General features: G+C 29.6%; 1 protein-coding gene across 6 annotated transcripts; it reads right to left on the reverse strand.

Moving 5' to 3' along the window:
* Nucleotides 1-4575: 4575 nt before the first annotated feature.
* On the reverse strand, nt 4576-8474 carry LOC111310444 (cyclin-dependent kinase G1-like). Of its 6 annotated transcripts, none has more exons than XR_016330417.1 (10): nt 8076-8474; nt 7309-7391; nt 6897-6962; nt 6693-6735; nt 6436-6499; nt 5828-6156; nt 5474-5609; nt 5287-5353; nt 5035-5152; nt 4576-4949 (listed from the first exon to the last, which is right to left on the reverse strand). XR_016330417.1 is itself a non-coding variant. In XM_089748605.1 (3 exons), the coding sequence occupies exons 1-3, from the start codon at nt 5394-5396 to the stop codon at nt 4854-4856; spliced, it is 318 nt and encodes a 105-aa protein (XP_089604731.1). In that variant the 5' UTR covers nt 5397-5467; the 3' UTR covers nt 4719-4853. The 6 variants fall into 6 exon arrangements, 2 of the variants coding, with proteins under 2 accessions (XP_089604731.1, XP_089604730.1); XR_002692584.2 differs by having other exon boundaries at nt 5828-6256; XR_016330418.1 differs by having other exon boundaries at nt 4811-4949; nt 5041-5152.
* Between the last annotated feature and the right edge of the window lie 7545 nt (nt 8475-16019).

The raw sequence follows: 16019 nt of genomic DNA on the forward strand, positions 1-16019 counted from the left end.
CTGTGATGATATTTGAAGTTATATCATTTTTTAGTAGTGGTATCCAAGTTTTTATTTAGATTTATTTTTATAAATCTCTGAAAGAAAGAAAAAACAAAAACGAAAAAAAAAATGAAGTACAAATGCATAATGTGAACAAAATTATTTTCCTATACATTGTGTTCCTCGCATTCATCACATATATTATATACAAAATAAACTTGTTTTTTGAGAGAAAACAAACACATTTGAAGAATGAATACTTCTTAAGAAGAAACCAAAGAAAAGAAAAAAATCCTTTAAAAAAGAAAAAGATCCTTTACAAAGCCTCAGACACAACCCAACCTTTTCTAAAGAAAAATTTTCGAAGTTTGTTGTCTATCTTTATAGAAGCCTTTTCAAAATGAGATTTATAAAGTTCGTTGCCTATCTTCATAGGAGAACTTTTCAAAGAGAAATTTTTAAAGTCACATGCCTCTCTTCATAAGAACCTTTTTTTAAATGAAATTTTAAAAATTCGTTACCTATCTTTATCAGAGCACTTTTCAAATAATGATTTTCAAAGTCACTTACCTATGTTTATAGAAATACTTTTCAAAAAAAGATTTTTAAAATCACTTGTCTGTCTCCATATACGCCCTTTTCAAAAAGAGATTTTTAAAGTTTATTGCCTATCTTCATAGGAACCTTTTTTAAAAAGAGATTTTTTAAAAAAATTTGTTGCTTATCTTCATAGGAGTCCATTTCAAAAAAGATTTTAAAGTTTGTTGTTTATCTTTATAGGAGCCCTTTTAAACAAAAAAATTAAAATTTGTTGCCTATCTTCATATAAGTCCTTTTCAAAAAAATAAAATTTAAAGTTTGCCACCTATCTTCATAAGAGCCATTTTCAAAAATAAATTTTAAAGTTTGTTACATACTTTCATAGGAACCCTTTTCAAAAAAAAAAAAAATCTCCAACATGCAAAAAAACCAACAACACACAAGTAAAACCCTTTTAGCCTAAGCTCTCGAACAAAATTGGTGTTTTTAGTCTTTGTATTATTTCTAATTCTAAAAACTATGCAAAGAAAGCCAGCTGTAAAAACCTAATTTTGTTCGGACAAAATTCAACCATTTGTGAAACTCTTAAAATCCAACATGATTCAAATCCATCATTTCTTCAATTTTGACAAGTTTTAAAAAATTAAAATTAGGACCAATTTAACCTAAATGCCCTTTAGATCAAACTTAATCAAATTTAATCAAATAAAATCAAACTTAGTAAAAAAAAGGTCAAAATGGTCAAAATTTAGGTCAACTTTCACAATTCACAACCAATTGGTTTTAAATTGAAACTTGTGATTTTTAAAACACTAAAAACTTTAATTGCATTTTGAAAAGTGTAAAATTATCAAAATATCCACAAGAGAATTTTCATAATTTAGCCTTTCCAAAGTTGAATTTTCATGAAAATTTTCAAATCATAATTGAATTCTTTCAATGATTTTTTATACATTAAAAATCCAAATCACACTTTTTGAGGTGTGAGATTACAAAAATATCTTTTATGGGTATTTTTGTAAATTGACATTCTCAAGGTCAGAATTTTGTGAAAAGCTTAAGATTATGATTTTATATTATTCAATGATTTTTGAAATATTGAAAACCTTGATTGTACCTTAAAAGGTGTGGAATCATTAAAATACCAAGGATATTTGTAATTTGACCTTCCCTAGGTCCTCTTTTTGCAAAACTTTTTAAATCATGTTTTTGTATTATTTGATGATTTTTGGATTTTACAAAAATTTTTATAATTTAATTTCATATTATTTCATGATTTTTGGTGCTTCAAAATCACAAAAATGAAGAAAAGAGTTTTTTTTTCCAAGAAAATGGATTACAAACTAAAACTTCATAAGTTAGGCAAAATGGTATTTTCATTTGAACCCAACAACATTAAAAATTCAATCTTTGGTAGTGTGCATTCTAGACCATAAAATGACATTGAGGAGCTTGATTCAATGATAAAAACCAACACCTTACAATCAAAACAATGGACTATTTTGCACCAATGGATGCTTTTACAATCTAAAGGCTAAGATTCGATTGTAGGGGATATTTTCATCTTCTTCTTGGGTGGGAAACGTTGAGAAACAGAGGAAGGGAGTTTGGAAAAAATGCAAAAAACAAAGAAGGAAAGAAACCAAACAAAAAACATGAAAAAAAAGAAAAAAAATTGTTGAAAGAGGCCTAGAAGAATGTAGAATTTCCATTCTCTTTTCTTGTATTCCATTACATTCCCATAACCTTTTCATAACATTTTCATATTAGTTTTCTTTTTTTTTTTTTGAAAGATTATAGTTTCTTTTGTATTCAATCTTGGTTCAAAATTCAACCAACTAAATCATAGTTGGATTTGAACTTAAAAGAATCAAGTGACCAAAAAACACAAAATCCACCATTGATACCAAGTTAGAGGTTGAACCAAGCATTCTTTCACCATGGCTGAACCTCATTTTGGCTTGTCTTGAGTGTTTTCTTACTTTAAATCATCTATATGGAGGCTTTGGTTGTTGGTTTATTTGTTTGATGCATAATGGATGTTGGTCTTAGTAAGTTGTATATGGTGTTTGGCTTGTGTTTATATTTTCATTTTTTCTTATATAATAGTTTATCACATGTTTATCAAATATCCTTACATGATTAAAATGTTATTGTAATATGATTTCATGGATGTTTCATGCATATTTGGCTTGAATGAGGGGATGATCGTATGATGAAAATGCCATGAGAGTTTTGGCCATGGTGGTTATTAATATAGCCGAACTTTGCTCTTCATTTTGTAGCAAATTTTGGTTTGTTTCATATTTGTTTTATTTAATTTCTATGCAAAAAATGTTAGTTTAGTAGGTTATTTTGTTGATTTTTAGTGGTTGTTTGGTTACTTTTCAAGGAAGAACAATGTGGAACATGTTTTGAAAGTTTGAAAAATTTTTGTGTTTGATCTATTTTTCACATGTTTTCACATGTACATTTTGCTTGTAAGTGTATAGGCGTACAAGTGATACTAATGACATTTCAGTCAAGATATTGTCCCATAGAGATTAGATAAAAAAATTTACTAAATATCTATTATCACCCTACCCTTCTATAATTGGCTCAATCACCAAATTAAAATGAAAACTAACTATGAAAATAAAAGCAAATAAAATATAAAAAATGTAATATTAAGTAAATGAACAAATGAACAAGAAAAATAGGTAAAATGCATGCTAAAACAGATGTAAAATACAACAAATAAATCAAAGTAAAATCAAGATTGAATTGAAATTGAAGTGATGAAAATGTAAAGTGCAACTAACCTTGCAAACCTAAAAATACTAAGCTAATCTAGACAAATTGTAACTCAACAATTAAAATAAGATTTAATTGGCAATAAAGCAAATCAATTCATACTTAAAATCGCAAGATCAAGTAAAGAACTAAAGTAAAAACATATTTGAAGAACAAATTGTGAAATAAAATTGCAAGGTTTAAATGAAAGGTTATCACCGAATGTCAAAAAACAAAAAATTTGAAACCATGACTTTAAGGTGGATTTCTAACTCTATATCATGCAAGATTAGATGATTATGAGCTATAAAATAAAAGAACACTAAAACAACAACATGAGAATTCAAATTGAACAACAAAAATTAAAGAAAAATTACAAGATTCAACAAAAGAAAGTGGGAGCCAAAATTGATTTTGTAAGCTAAAAACTAACATTTTATGAAAGAAAAATTAGATCTACAATTCTCTAGAATGAATGAGCTAAAGCTGAGCTAAAACTAGATTCAACAAACAGTTTCTTACAAAATCTAACAAGATAATCACAAAATATTTTATATATATATATATATATATATATATATATATAACTAACTCATTGAACTAGCTACTCAAGATCTATGCAAAACAAAAAAAAAAAAAAAACATAACAGTAAATGAACAATTCATCCAAACAGCAGTCAAATTCATGAACTAAATTACAACAAAATAAAAATACGCAAGATTAGAGGTTGAAAAAACCAAACAATTTGCTAATAGGATAGAAGAATCACCTTCAAGCTGGATGACATGAACTTGATTCAATACAAGAATAGTCATTTAGTGAGGGTTTCAACTTTCACTAAAAATCTATATAATTTTGGCTCATTCTTTTAGCAAAAATCAATATGACTTATAAGTTCTCACTTTAAGTTCTTTTGTTAATTATATATAATGAAAGATAAAATAAAACTCTCACTATGTAAATAACTAGTGAAGGTTAATTTAATTATCACTAAATATAAAACTTATAATAAAGATCATTTTTAACTCTCACTCTATCTTTTACATTTAACAAAAACTTTTATTAACCTACCCTTAAAATTTTTGCTTTTAGTGAAAGCTTTTATTAATCCTCATTTAAAATTACTTTTATTAAAAATTATAAAATTGTAATCTTCACATAACACTTTAAATTATTTAGTGAAAATACTTCAAAGCCTCACCAAAAATATTTAAGTATTTTTATTTAATTTGTTCATAAATGTATATATTTTTTTATATTTGTAAGTTTTACTCCAAATAAAACATAAATAAATAATATTTATCCCAAGCATAAGACCAAATAAGCATCCACGTACAAATTTCAAACGTAGCAGCTGTATGTACCAATCTGCCTGTCCCATAACTCAATCAGGAGATAGAAATTTTTTGTACCACTACTGCATCGAATTCAGATCCTTCAAGGTTCCTTGTATATTCCTGGGAGCCATTCGAACAAAATTAAGCTGACTGTAAACTAAAAATGCAGCCTAAATATGTTTTTCGGTTCTGTCAAGCTTTCATTATCAGGCCAGGTCCATTCACATTTTCGAGGGGAAAGTAGGGAAGAATTCTTTAGATTTTGGTAGAGAAAGCTCATGGAACCAATCATGATTAAGAGCATCATTTGTTATTCTCTGCATATATAACAGAAACTTTGATTAGCAGAAACCAATACATATAAATTAAAAGTTAACAAATTAGGGTTCTTAACTTATATACATTTACTTTCTCAGGATCATATGTAAAAAGCCTGTTTAACAGGTCAAATCCAACATCAGAAAGAACTGGAGATCCTGTGAAAGATACTGCAGGTAACTTCCTCCGCAACAAATTATACCTGGAAGAAGAAAACAAACACACGTAATTATTAAACTGCAGATCACATGACAAGGTAATCAATAAATACAGAACATATAGAAAATCATAATAAATACAAGTAATTTAGATGAGAGTAATTGTCTAGAGAGATACTTATGGTTGCTTAGAATAATTTGCCTTGGCCTCAGGTAATTCAGAAAAACCAGCCTAGATCTTCTCGCTTGCGGTACCAAGAGTATCAAATATTTGCAACAATAAACCATCAGGACCAAACATCAGGAAAAAAAAAATAGAAATAAGATAAAAGAAAGATGATAATTTTAATAGAAACAATAATAACCTTGCTAAGCTGATCAATTTCGCTTGTCCTTTTGAAGAATGATTCCTTAGCTAACAACTATGCCATTATACAGCCCACAGACCACATGTCAACTGCTGTTGAATACTTCTTTGGTCCAAGCAAAAGTTCAGGTGGTCTGAAATGCGAATATCAAAGAAAAATAATATCAAATTCAAAAGTTCATAAAAAATCAAAATACACATTAAACAAGTAAACATTGTCATGGTCATCTACAATGACTTCTTTAACTTTCACAACTGAAGCATAATGAAAAGATGCAGGAATGTTAATTTCCCTTAGTGAGGTCAAAGGGAAACCATATTTTTCAGAATCTTTCCGACCAATAAACTTTACCTTCTTCTGAGTCATAATTTTGTCCATCTTCTTATCCTTAGCTCTATAAACAATACCATGAGTACCTTCACTAATTTTCTTCAATTTTTCATATTCAAAAACACTTCTGCAACCTAGAAGCATGTTCATTCCTCTTCCTGCTGGCTCTTCAACATCTAAATCTGACTGGTCAAGAACTGCATCTCCATCATACAGGTCATCAATGTCCATCACACCATTAGAGTCCAACTCACATTCCATATCTTCATCCTCGCAAGCATACAGTACACTACTGCTTCTTTTATTAGATAGTACAGCATCTCCTTCGGATTCCTTTGTAGGTTGAAATTCTTAAGGCCAAAAAAGAAAGTCCACATGACAAAGCCATTGTTAGGCATTATGCAAGATTCCAGTACAGTTCACTGCCTATAGTGCTTCCTTGTATAAAATCTTGCATTTGCAAATAAATCAGTCACAAAAGCATCTTCAACAATACACGCCCAATAGAAAAGCACCATAAAACTGATAAAAAAAAAAAAAAAGGACATAAACATTAAACATCTAGGAACAGCCAATCTTCAAAACTTCCAAAGAGCAACCTATAAAACAAAAAGAAACCATAACCATACCTGGAGAAAGAGACTAGTTAGTTTAGGACACCCAAGCTTCAAGACTTCCAAAGAGCAACAATTGCTGAATTTAAGATAGGCAGGAAATTTTAGAAGGTAACAGATAAAACAAAAAGAAACCATCTATTAGATAGAGAGAGGGAAAGCCAGACTTAGATCACTTGGACATAACAAAAATACATTCCATCACTAAAAAATAGATAAGAATCAGACTCATGTTTCTAAATGATAAAAGAGAATATAGCGGAAGATCATACCACAATCAAATGCAATAACTGGCTTTAATTTTAGTTCCTCCTCCTGAAATTGAAAATACGAAATTAAGAAGCTGAACACAAGAATTCAATAAATAAACAAAAACTACAACATTTACAGAATTAGTATACTATATTCAGATATATCATTTAGGTATACTCATGCTAACTAAGTCAGCCAAGTAAGATGTGTCACCCCAAGCATACCTTCATTCTTAATTTCTTGGCTCGCTTAGATATGTGACCGTGAGACAGCTCTCAGCTCTGCTGATTCTGATCACAACAAATTTGACAGTTTACCAACAAATTAGAAAATTATGTAAATTGCGAATTAGCACGTTAATACAGAATTTCATGGATGGAGAATGAGAATAAGAGCAAAATAACGAGTAATGTGTACCCAGGGATCTAAGCTCCTATTGAATGGCAGAGTAGATAAATAAAGGATTTTATCAGGTCATGCATGGGTAAAAAGTACTTAGCATCAGACAAAAAGTTTATATGACATTCAAGTTTAGGTTTATGACATTCTAATACACTTTTACTGGTTAAAGAAATTGAGGAGGAAATAAATATACAGAATGTCATGCATGCCTAAAATTAATGGGAGTGCTATTACCTGATGCAAAGTGGAGGAGCACTGTGTCCACTTTGAAACTGTAGGAGACGAGGGTCTCCATCATTTGTGTCAAAGATCCACATCTGCAGAAGATAATAATTCAGAAATGCATTTCCTTATAAGATGAATGAACATGCTACGCAGAGTCGATGATGCAAACAAACACCGATAAGCACCACACTGATCTGAAAGAAAATCTAAATTATATCAAGCATGCAACCCATTTCTGCTAGAAAAATTTTGCATAAAATTATCAATTAGCCACCAGTTAGTAAGAAGGAAAGTTATGCTAGTCATAACAATCCCCAGCCACTTCTCTAATTAGAAAGGGAAGAACCAGACTTAACAAGATCCATAATAGCTTAGTGTAAAAGCCAAATCTTAAACAAACCATAACATAGTTCTTACCATAATTATAAAGCATTAAATATGATACTATATAGCTTCAAACCTCGAATACTATTACCATCAGTTTTGAGACAAAGCAACTAAAAGCATATACTGCATCCAGATTGTATTTCACCTTACTCGGACCACTTAAAACTGTAAACATATAAGAGCATTAATCTATGCTTCTCAGCGCATCAAGAATCAAACATGGCATTTAAAGAAAAATATCAGAACAGTCATTTTCTGGAATAAATCAAAATAAAATAAATAATTTCTTCTCTAATTTCAGAAATTCTCATCGATTAGGTATAAAACCTTAAAACCCAATAAACCCCGAATATTACGCAAAGGAAATAGGGAAAAATAAATGCCGTTACCTCTCAGCCCTAGAATTACGCTTCTCTTGCTCAGACAATTTGACAAGTACGTCGAACAGCTCAGTTCGGTGAATCTTCTTTTGGGTATCGTTAACGGGACCGCTGCTATCCCCTGCGACCGAGCCCACAGTAGTTTCGTTGGTCTTCGAACTTTCGCTATCCTTTAGAGATACCTCTGAAGCAGGAGCATCAGTGCGACGAGGATCGGAGTGATTCGTGGAAGGCGGGGCGGGGTACATGGTAATCTTAGTGCTTGGATCTGCCGATGTATTAGCGACAGAGGCTATAGTGGTGGTGGTGATGGTGATAAGTTTTCTAAGTGGTTGCCATCGGAGAGGTAGGAAGGTTGGTGCATAGGGTTACGTGAAGACTGAAGCAAAGGCTGGCAGGTAGCCGCCTAAGAGAGTGAGGCGTTTGGTGTGCGTTTTTTGTGGCGTTTATTGGGAGGTCCGGGTGCCATTTTTTAATTGTAGAAAATTTATTTCATTCATAAGTAACAATTAGTGAGGATCTAAACTAAGTTTACACTAAAAGTTACTTTTAACGAGGGTTACAAGAAAATCTCTTTAAAACGAAATTTTTAGTGAAAGTTGACATACGATTCTCAATAAATTTCTCACTAAAACTCATTTTCCTTGTAGTGATTGCAGCTTTTTCAAATTTTAATTGTTATTTTCAAAAATTAACTGAAACGATTGGAAATAAATTTGAATCTAAAATTTTACTATTTTATAGCTTAATAAACTAAGAAACTATGAAAAAAATGGAGTAAAACTAAGCTAGAAATCAAGAAGTTTCAATTAAAAAACTAAAAAGAGGTCAAGTGTGTGAATTTGAAAATAGAATTGAGATTAACAAAAAATTAAAGGAATTTGAACATGAAATTAAGAAAAATCACAAAATTCATTGCGATAATCTTAAAAAAATTGAAAACCACTTTAAGAAACGTAAATTTGCAATCAAATTTAATAAGGAAAATTGAAATCTAAGGCTATTAAGCAAGAAGGAAAATAAAACTATAGGAAAGAAACTGCAAAAGAATAAATGAACAAAAAAATTATATCCTAGTATAACATTTCCCAAAATTTCGGCTCTCTTTCTATTTAACCCTAAAAAATCTCTTCAAAATATTTAAGATGAAATGGTTTTCTAAAGACTTCTTTCTTTTTTCCTCACTTGGTTGCATAGTTGGTTTTGGTGCCTAAGTTTCTTCATTTGTTGCAAACTTCCTTCATGCATTTTTGCTGACCTAAAAAGTTCATTTTATAACCAATGATAGTTCTCCAAAATGCCAGCACAACACCTTTTAAGTCCTCCTTTGAATCCCTAACTTGGCGCCAAATGCAAGCTCACATGAAGTCATGGCAATGTAGTTTTCTTTCCTTTTCCTTGTTGACGCTTCTTACATGAATTGTTCTTCACTTTTGCTACAAAAAATTCAAGTATTACATAAGCAAATTTAACAATAAGATCACTAGAAAAATGTTAGGAATAATGTTAAAAGAAAATCATGGAAGAAAGGTTCAAGAAAACTCCCTTAAAAGCAATATAACTCAATGACACTAATTTAGACCATTTTCACAATTTGCACAAAAAATTATCCAAAATGTACCCAAATTATCCAAATTCCTCTTTATTTTTATTTACATATTAGAAAAATATGCATTTAGGAGTATTTTTGCCAAACATTTTAAAGAACAAGCAAAATATAAGGAAAATTGCACTAAAAATGAGCATAAAAATACTAAAATTTTAGTGCAATCAAACCTTCAATTTTAAGTTTTTGTTTGTTCTCAATCAAAACAAGATTGAGCAAGAATCAACATATATTCTTAATGCTTCATTCAACATGAAAGCCTCACGGATTGATCAATGAATATATTTAAAACAAAATTATAAACAAGTGTTAATATGTAAGAATTAACCTAAGTTAAGATCATTCCTAACTATGGTTTCATAAGTAAGCAACAGTTTTCACATATCCTTACATGAAATCTAGTAAAGTTATGAAAAACATGAAACTTCAATAACAAAGATCAATAAAGTGGTCAAGTTTTATAAGTTTGCTTATCACATCTCTCTTTACTAGTGTAGATAAACACATTACTAAGGATTATTTAGGACTTTCATAAGCTTATAATGTAAGGCTAGAGGCAAGGTATGGTAAAAGTCAATTTAGGCTCAAGTACCCTAATAATGCATTACTTATCTAGGATCATTCATAATTAAGCTTCCAAAGTAAGAAAGATAAGCTTGATTAAAGAATCTCCCCTTAAACTTTGATTTTGCCTACTTTTGTTCCATTTCTTCTTTTCTTTGCTTTTTCACCACTTTATTGTTTTTGCTTTTTTTTTCTTTTTCATAACTTTTTCTTCTCCTTTTTTTTCTTTTCTTTTGCAAGCTAGCTTGACTTTTTTTTTTTTTATTCTTTTTAAAGCTTCACCCTTCCTTCCTAATAATGTATAGCTCATAAATTATACATGAATGCCTTAATGCATATAAGGTAAGGTACCAAAAAGATAAGAAATATACAAATCAAGGCTATGAGCTTGTAACACGATTTCAAAACAAAAAAAAGGATATCATAAGGCTCAAATAGGGTGACTATGTAAATATTAGATCAATGATGGCTCAAAAGGCTCAAGCAATCCAAATATGGCCTATATCATTTCCTAATTATGTGTCATTTTGGATTTTGTCTCAAGAAATTATCAAAATAAATTCTAGAACATGAAACACAATTTGAAAGACCAATGAAAAAAACTATATTTCATGCTCATATAATCAACACTAGATAAAAAAATATAATTCAATGATCAAAGTATCAATTCACAAATGAAAACCATATTCAGGAATTCACTAAAGCTAACCATCATTTCATATTTCTCACAATATTCAATCTTTTCCTAAAACTATATTCATTCTCAATCTCTATCTATCATTGGCTTCATAAAGAACTAATAAAAAAAAGTATACTAATGATTCAAGCTACCACTAGTCAAACTCAATTTTAAGGCAAAACTCAAGGAAATTTTAAAATTTTTTTTAAATTTTAATCAAATTTTCCATACCATCAAACTTAAATGACACATTCTCTTCAAGGTACAATTATAAAGAAATAAAGTACAAAAAAAGGAATAAAGGAACTCCCCTATTAATATGGAGGCATGGGACTGAATCTTTCATCAATGCTTGGCTGAATTAATGCTTCTAGCTTTAAACTCTTATTAAACCTACAAACTAAGGAAACAACCACGTAAAAAACTACATCAATATCTACAAGGAAAAAAAAACTAAATAAAAAAAAGTAAATGAACCAAAAATGAAATGTAAAGCTTGGGTTGCATCCCAAGAAATGCTTTGTTTAAAGTTAAAAACTTGGCTTTCACAAGTGTTAGAGAATTACTCCACATTTCTTTCTCGAATCTACCCATTTCAATCTTTTTTTTTGCACCAAATATATACTGATAAATTCTAAATGACGTTAGAGCTGAAGGATAGATTTGTAACTGATTTCTATGAATAATTTAAGTATATTGCAATATGGATCAATAAAGGTGGTCATTGGCCTCAGTATCAATGAATAAGGTGCCACCATAGAGAATATGGGTTTAGGCTTTAAGATGAAAAATTTCTCCATAAATGGTATAGGTTTAGTAAGCATAAAAAATGAAAAGTCAAAGAAATCAAGTTAAAAATAAAAAGTTAGGGAAACTTTTAAGCAACTAAAAAATCTTTTTATACTATCATCATCTAAGCCCTCCACATTATCAACTTTTAGCATTGCTTTTAAAATTTTCTTTATTTTATCATTATCTTTTTTACTAGGCTTATCAATGTTGTTTAACAGTTCATTTTCAACCACAGGTATTTCTAAATCATCATAAAATGGAACCTTAAATAATTGAAGAATTAGTATAAGTGGACTATAAAGTTCAAAATCTTGTTGATTAGGACTAATGCTAAGACCTTTATGCAACTTAAGATAGAAAATTAAACCATCCTCTTTAAAATTCATATCATTCACTTTTCTCTTCATGAATGGTTTATTTAGAAAAAGTTTTAAGAACGAGGTATCTATAGCTTCGAGCATAGGGTCAATGAATAGAGATGCTACTAGACAAATAAATTCTTTTCTAATAAGTTTTTCCTCATTCTTAAGATTGATACTAGATTCAATAAATAATGTGTCTAAAAGCTTAAGTGACCTTTCAAGTAAGCTTGTCTTATCAATACATCTATCCACCTTGTGCATCTTCACATAATTGAGTAAGTGATCATCAAAAAACTTGAAAAATGGCATGAATGGAATATTAACATCAACTCTTTCTTGAATGTTGTTTTCCTTTTCAACTTCTCTAAATGATCCTTTTTCATCAATTTCCTAACCACAAACATGTCCTCTTCCTTTACCATAACTTTTACAAATTATTGTAAATTTACCACAATCTACTCTTTATCATCATCAATCGATATCTAATTTCTCTTCCTGTAATGATCTCTCAAAGTGCACTTCTTTTTATCTAATCAACTAAGTTTTGACTTTATAATGTTAGGCATGGAATCTTATAGGTAAGTGTTTAAGGTATGTGTATTTTGACCAAAGTCCCCAAAAGCCCTAATGGATGCTTCTTGTTAGCTTGAAAGAGTTATTCTATAGTTTGACACCTTTCAGTAAGAATCTCCTTAAGGGATGGTTTTTTTTCTTGTGGAAGAGGTGGTGGTGAATATGGTGTGGATGAAAAGTGTTATGAAAAAGAATGGTATTATGATAAAGAAAAATATTGTTATGGTGGAACATAGTGTGGCACTTGAAGAACTTGTAGTGATGGTAGAGAATGTTAGGTTATGAAGGGTATTATGGAAGTGAATACTTATTAAAATAAGTTGGGGTTTACTGAGGTGGTGAACTAAAAGAATGCCCTGAACTAATGTCCTACATGTTCTTAGGGTAACCTTTTCAAGTTTTAATAGTGTAGGTGTTTATGTAAGATTTAGAGTATTGGTCATACGGACACCTATTACCATATACTTGACCATTGTCATATCGACTTAGAAAGTTATAGACAAGAGTAGGCTTAGGATCATACCTAGCTTTAATGGCCTTTACTTGATTTTTTAAAGAGTCTAAAGCTTCGAATAAAGTTTTAAAGTCGACTCTCGTTTGCCTTAGTTTTCCTCATTAAGCCATGATCCTAGGTAGTAATAAAAAATAATAAGGTCTAGCATGGTCTACATGGTGCTTAGTTACCTCATAAGAATTATACTCCCACATGAAAAGAAAAATAAATCCTAAACACAAATATAATAGCTAAGTGTAAACTATCTATAATAGGGCTATGTAAACTAAGCAACTATCCTAAGTTATGTAAACTAATAAGGTGAACCAATCTATAAAAAAGCATGGTGAATGATGATATTAATTTAAGACTCTTAACTCTAAATCCTCGATAACGATGCCAGAAACTTGATTAAGTCAATCAGTAAGTGCACAGATTGTATAAGTAATAATAGTGACATTCAATCAAGATATTATCCCACAAAGATTTGGTAAATAAATTCTTAAACTAAGTATCCATTATCACCCTACCCATTTATAGTTGGCTTGATCACCAAATCAACATGAAAACTAAATATGAAAATAAAAGCAAATAAAGCATGAAAAATGCAATACTAAGTAAATGAACAAATGAACAAGAATAATAGGTAAAATGCATGCTAAAAAAATGTAAAATATAGTAGCTAAATCAAAGTAAAATCAAGATTGAATTGAAGTTGAAGCGATGAAAATGCAAAATGCAACTAACATTGCGAACCCAAAAATACTAAGCTAATCTAGACAAACCATAACTCAACAATTAAAATGAGATCTAATTGGCAATAAAGTTAATGAATTCACACTTAAAACTGCAAGATCAAGTAAAGAGCTAAAGTAAAAACAACTTTGAAGAACAAATTTTGAAATAAAATTTCAAGGTTTGAATGAAAGGTTGTAATTGAATGTAAAAAAAAAACAAAAATGGAATCATGGTTTCAAGATGGATTTCTACTCTAAATCATGCAAGATTAAATGATTATGAGCTATAAATTGATAGAACACTAAAAAACCAATATAAGAATTCAAATTAAAGAACAAAAACTAAAGAAAAATTGCAAGATTGAGCAAAACATAGTGGGAACCAAAACTAATTTTTTGAGCTGAAAACTAGCAATTCATGGAAGAAAAATTACATTTATAATTCTCTAGAAGAAATAAAATAAAACAGAGCTAAATCAATACTTAACAACTTTACTAAAAAATCTAACAAGAAAATTACTACAAGATATATAAAAACCTGCTCATTGAATTACTCAAAATCTATACAAAACAGAGAAAAACAAAGCAGTAAATGAATAATTCATCCAAACAACCATCAAACTCATGAATTAAATTACAAAAAAAAATTAAAATAAGCAAGATAACAAGTAAATCTAAGAGATCAAAGGTTGGAAGAAGCAAACAATTCTTTAAGAAAAAAGAAGAATCACACTCAAGTTGGATCACATGAACTAGATTGCACATTTTCTAGGTTTCAATTATAATTTGCAAGAATTAATTGGAACGATTGGGAATGAATTTGAAGTTAAAAATTTACTATGTTGTAGTGTAATGAACTAAAAAAACTAAAAAAAAAAAAATGGAGAAAAAATTACTAGAAAAGGAATTTTTATTAAAAAACTAAAAAGAGGTCAAGTGTTTGAATTTGAAAACAAAACTAAGATCAACGAAAAATCAAAGGAATTTGAATATGAAATCAAGCGAAATTGCAAAATTCAATGCGAAAATCTTAAAGAACATTGAAAAAAATTTAAGAAATGTAAATTTGTGATCAAATTCAATAAGGAATATTGAAATCTAAGGCTGTTTGGCAATAAGGAAAAAAAAACTGCCAAAAAAAATGCTAAAAGTTAAATGAAAAAAAATAAATCCTAATAAAATCTCCTAAAATGGTCGGTTCTCCTCCTATTTATAGGTAGGTGAGTGGTGCCTTAAATCCCAAAAAAATCTCTTCAAAATATCTAAGGTGAGGTGGTCTTTTAAAGATTTCTTTTTTTCTTCCTCACTTGGTTGCATGGTTGGTTATAGCACCTAAGTTTTTTCATTTATTGCAAAGTTCCTTCATGTGTTTTAGCTGACCCTTATAACTAATGATAGTTTTCCAAAATGCCAGCTCAGCACCCTTTTAAGTCCTCCTTTAAATGCCAGACTTGACACCAAATGCAAGCTTACATGAAATCATGACAATGTACTTTCTTTCTTTTTCCTTATTGCCACTTCTTGGATGAATTGTTCTTCACTTATGCTTGAAAAAATTCAAGTATTACATGAGCAAATTTAACAATAAAATCACTAGAAAAATATTGAAAATAATGCTTAAAAAAATCATGAAAGAAAGGTTCAAGAAAACTTATTCAAAAGCAATATAACTCAATGACACTAGTTTAGGCCATTTTCACAAATTGCATAAAAGATAATCCCAAATGTATCCAAATTGTCCAACATTCCTCATTTTTTATATTTTTAACTACACATTAGAAAAATGTGCATTTAAGAGTATTTTTGCCAAAAATCTCAATGAAAAACTAAAATATAAGAAAAATTACACTAAAATTAAATATGAAAATACTAAAATTCTAGCTCAATCAATATGGAATTTAGTTTTGTATATGCCTAGATTTGCAATTAGTTTGTTCTCTTGTCATGCATGTGTATTTACACTTTTACCAATGGCATTCTTGTAATTTGTTTTTGTTACATGCATAATTCCATGAAACCCCAAAGTCTATGAAACCTCAAATCTTAAACCCTAAACCATAAATCTTAAACTATACTGTAAACTCTAACCTAGACCCCAAACCAATCCCAAACCCTAAAGACCCAAACCAACTTCCTAAACCCTAACC

Source organism: Durio zibethinus, chromosome 19 (genome assembly GCF_047325235.1).
Source record: "Durio zibethinus cultivar Kanyao isolate XHJ-2024 chromosome 19, ASM4732523v1, whole genome shotgun sequence".
Classification (NCBI taxonomy): Eukaryota; Viridiplantae; Streptophyta; class Magnoliopsida; order Malvales; family Malvaceae; genus Durio; species Durio zibethinus.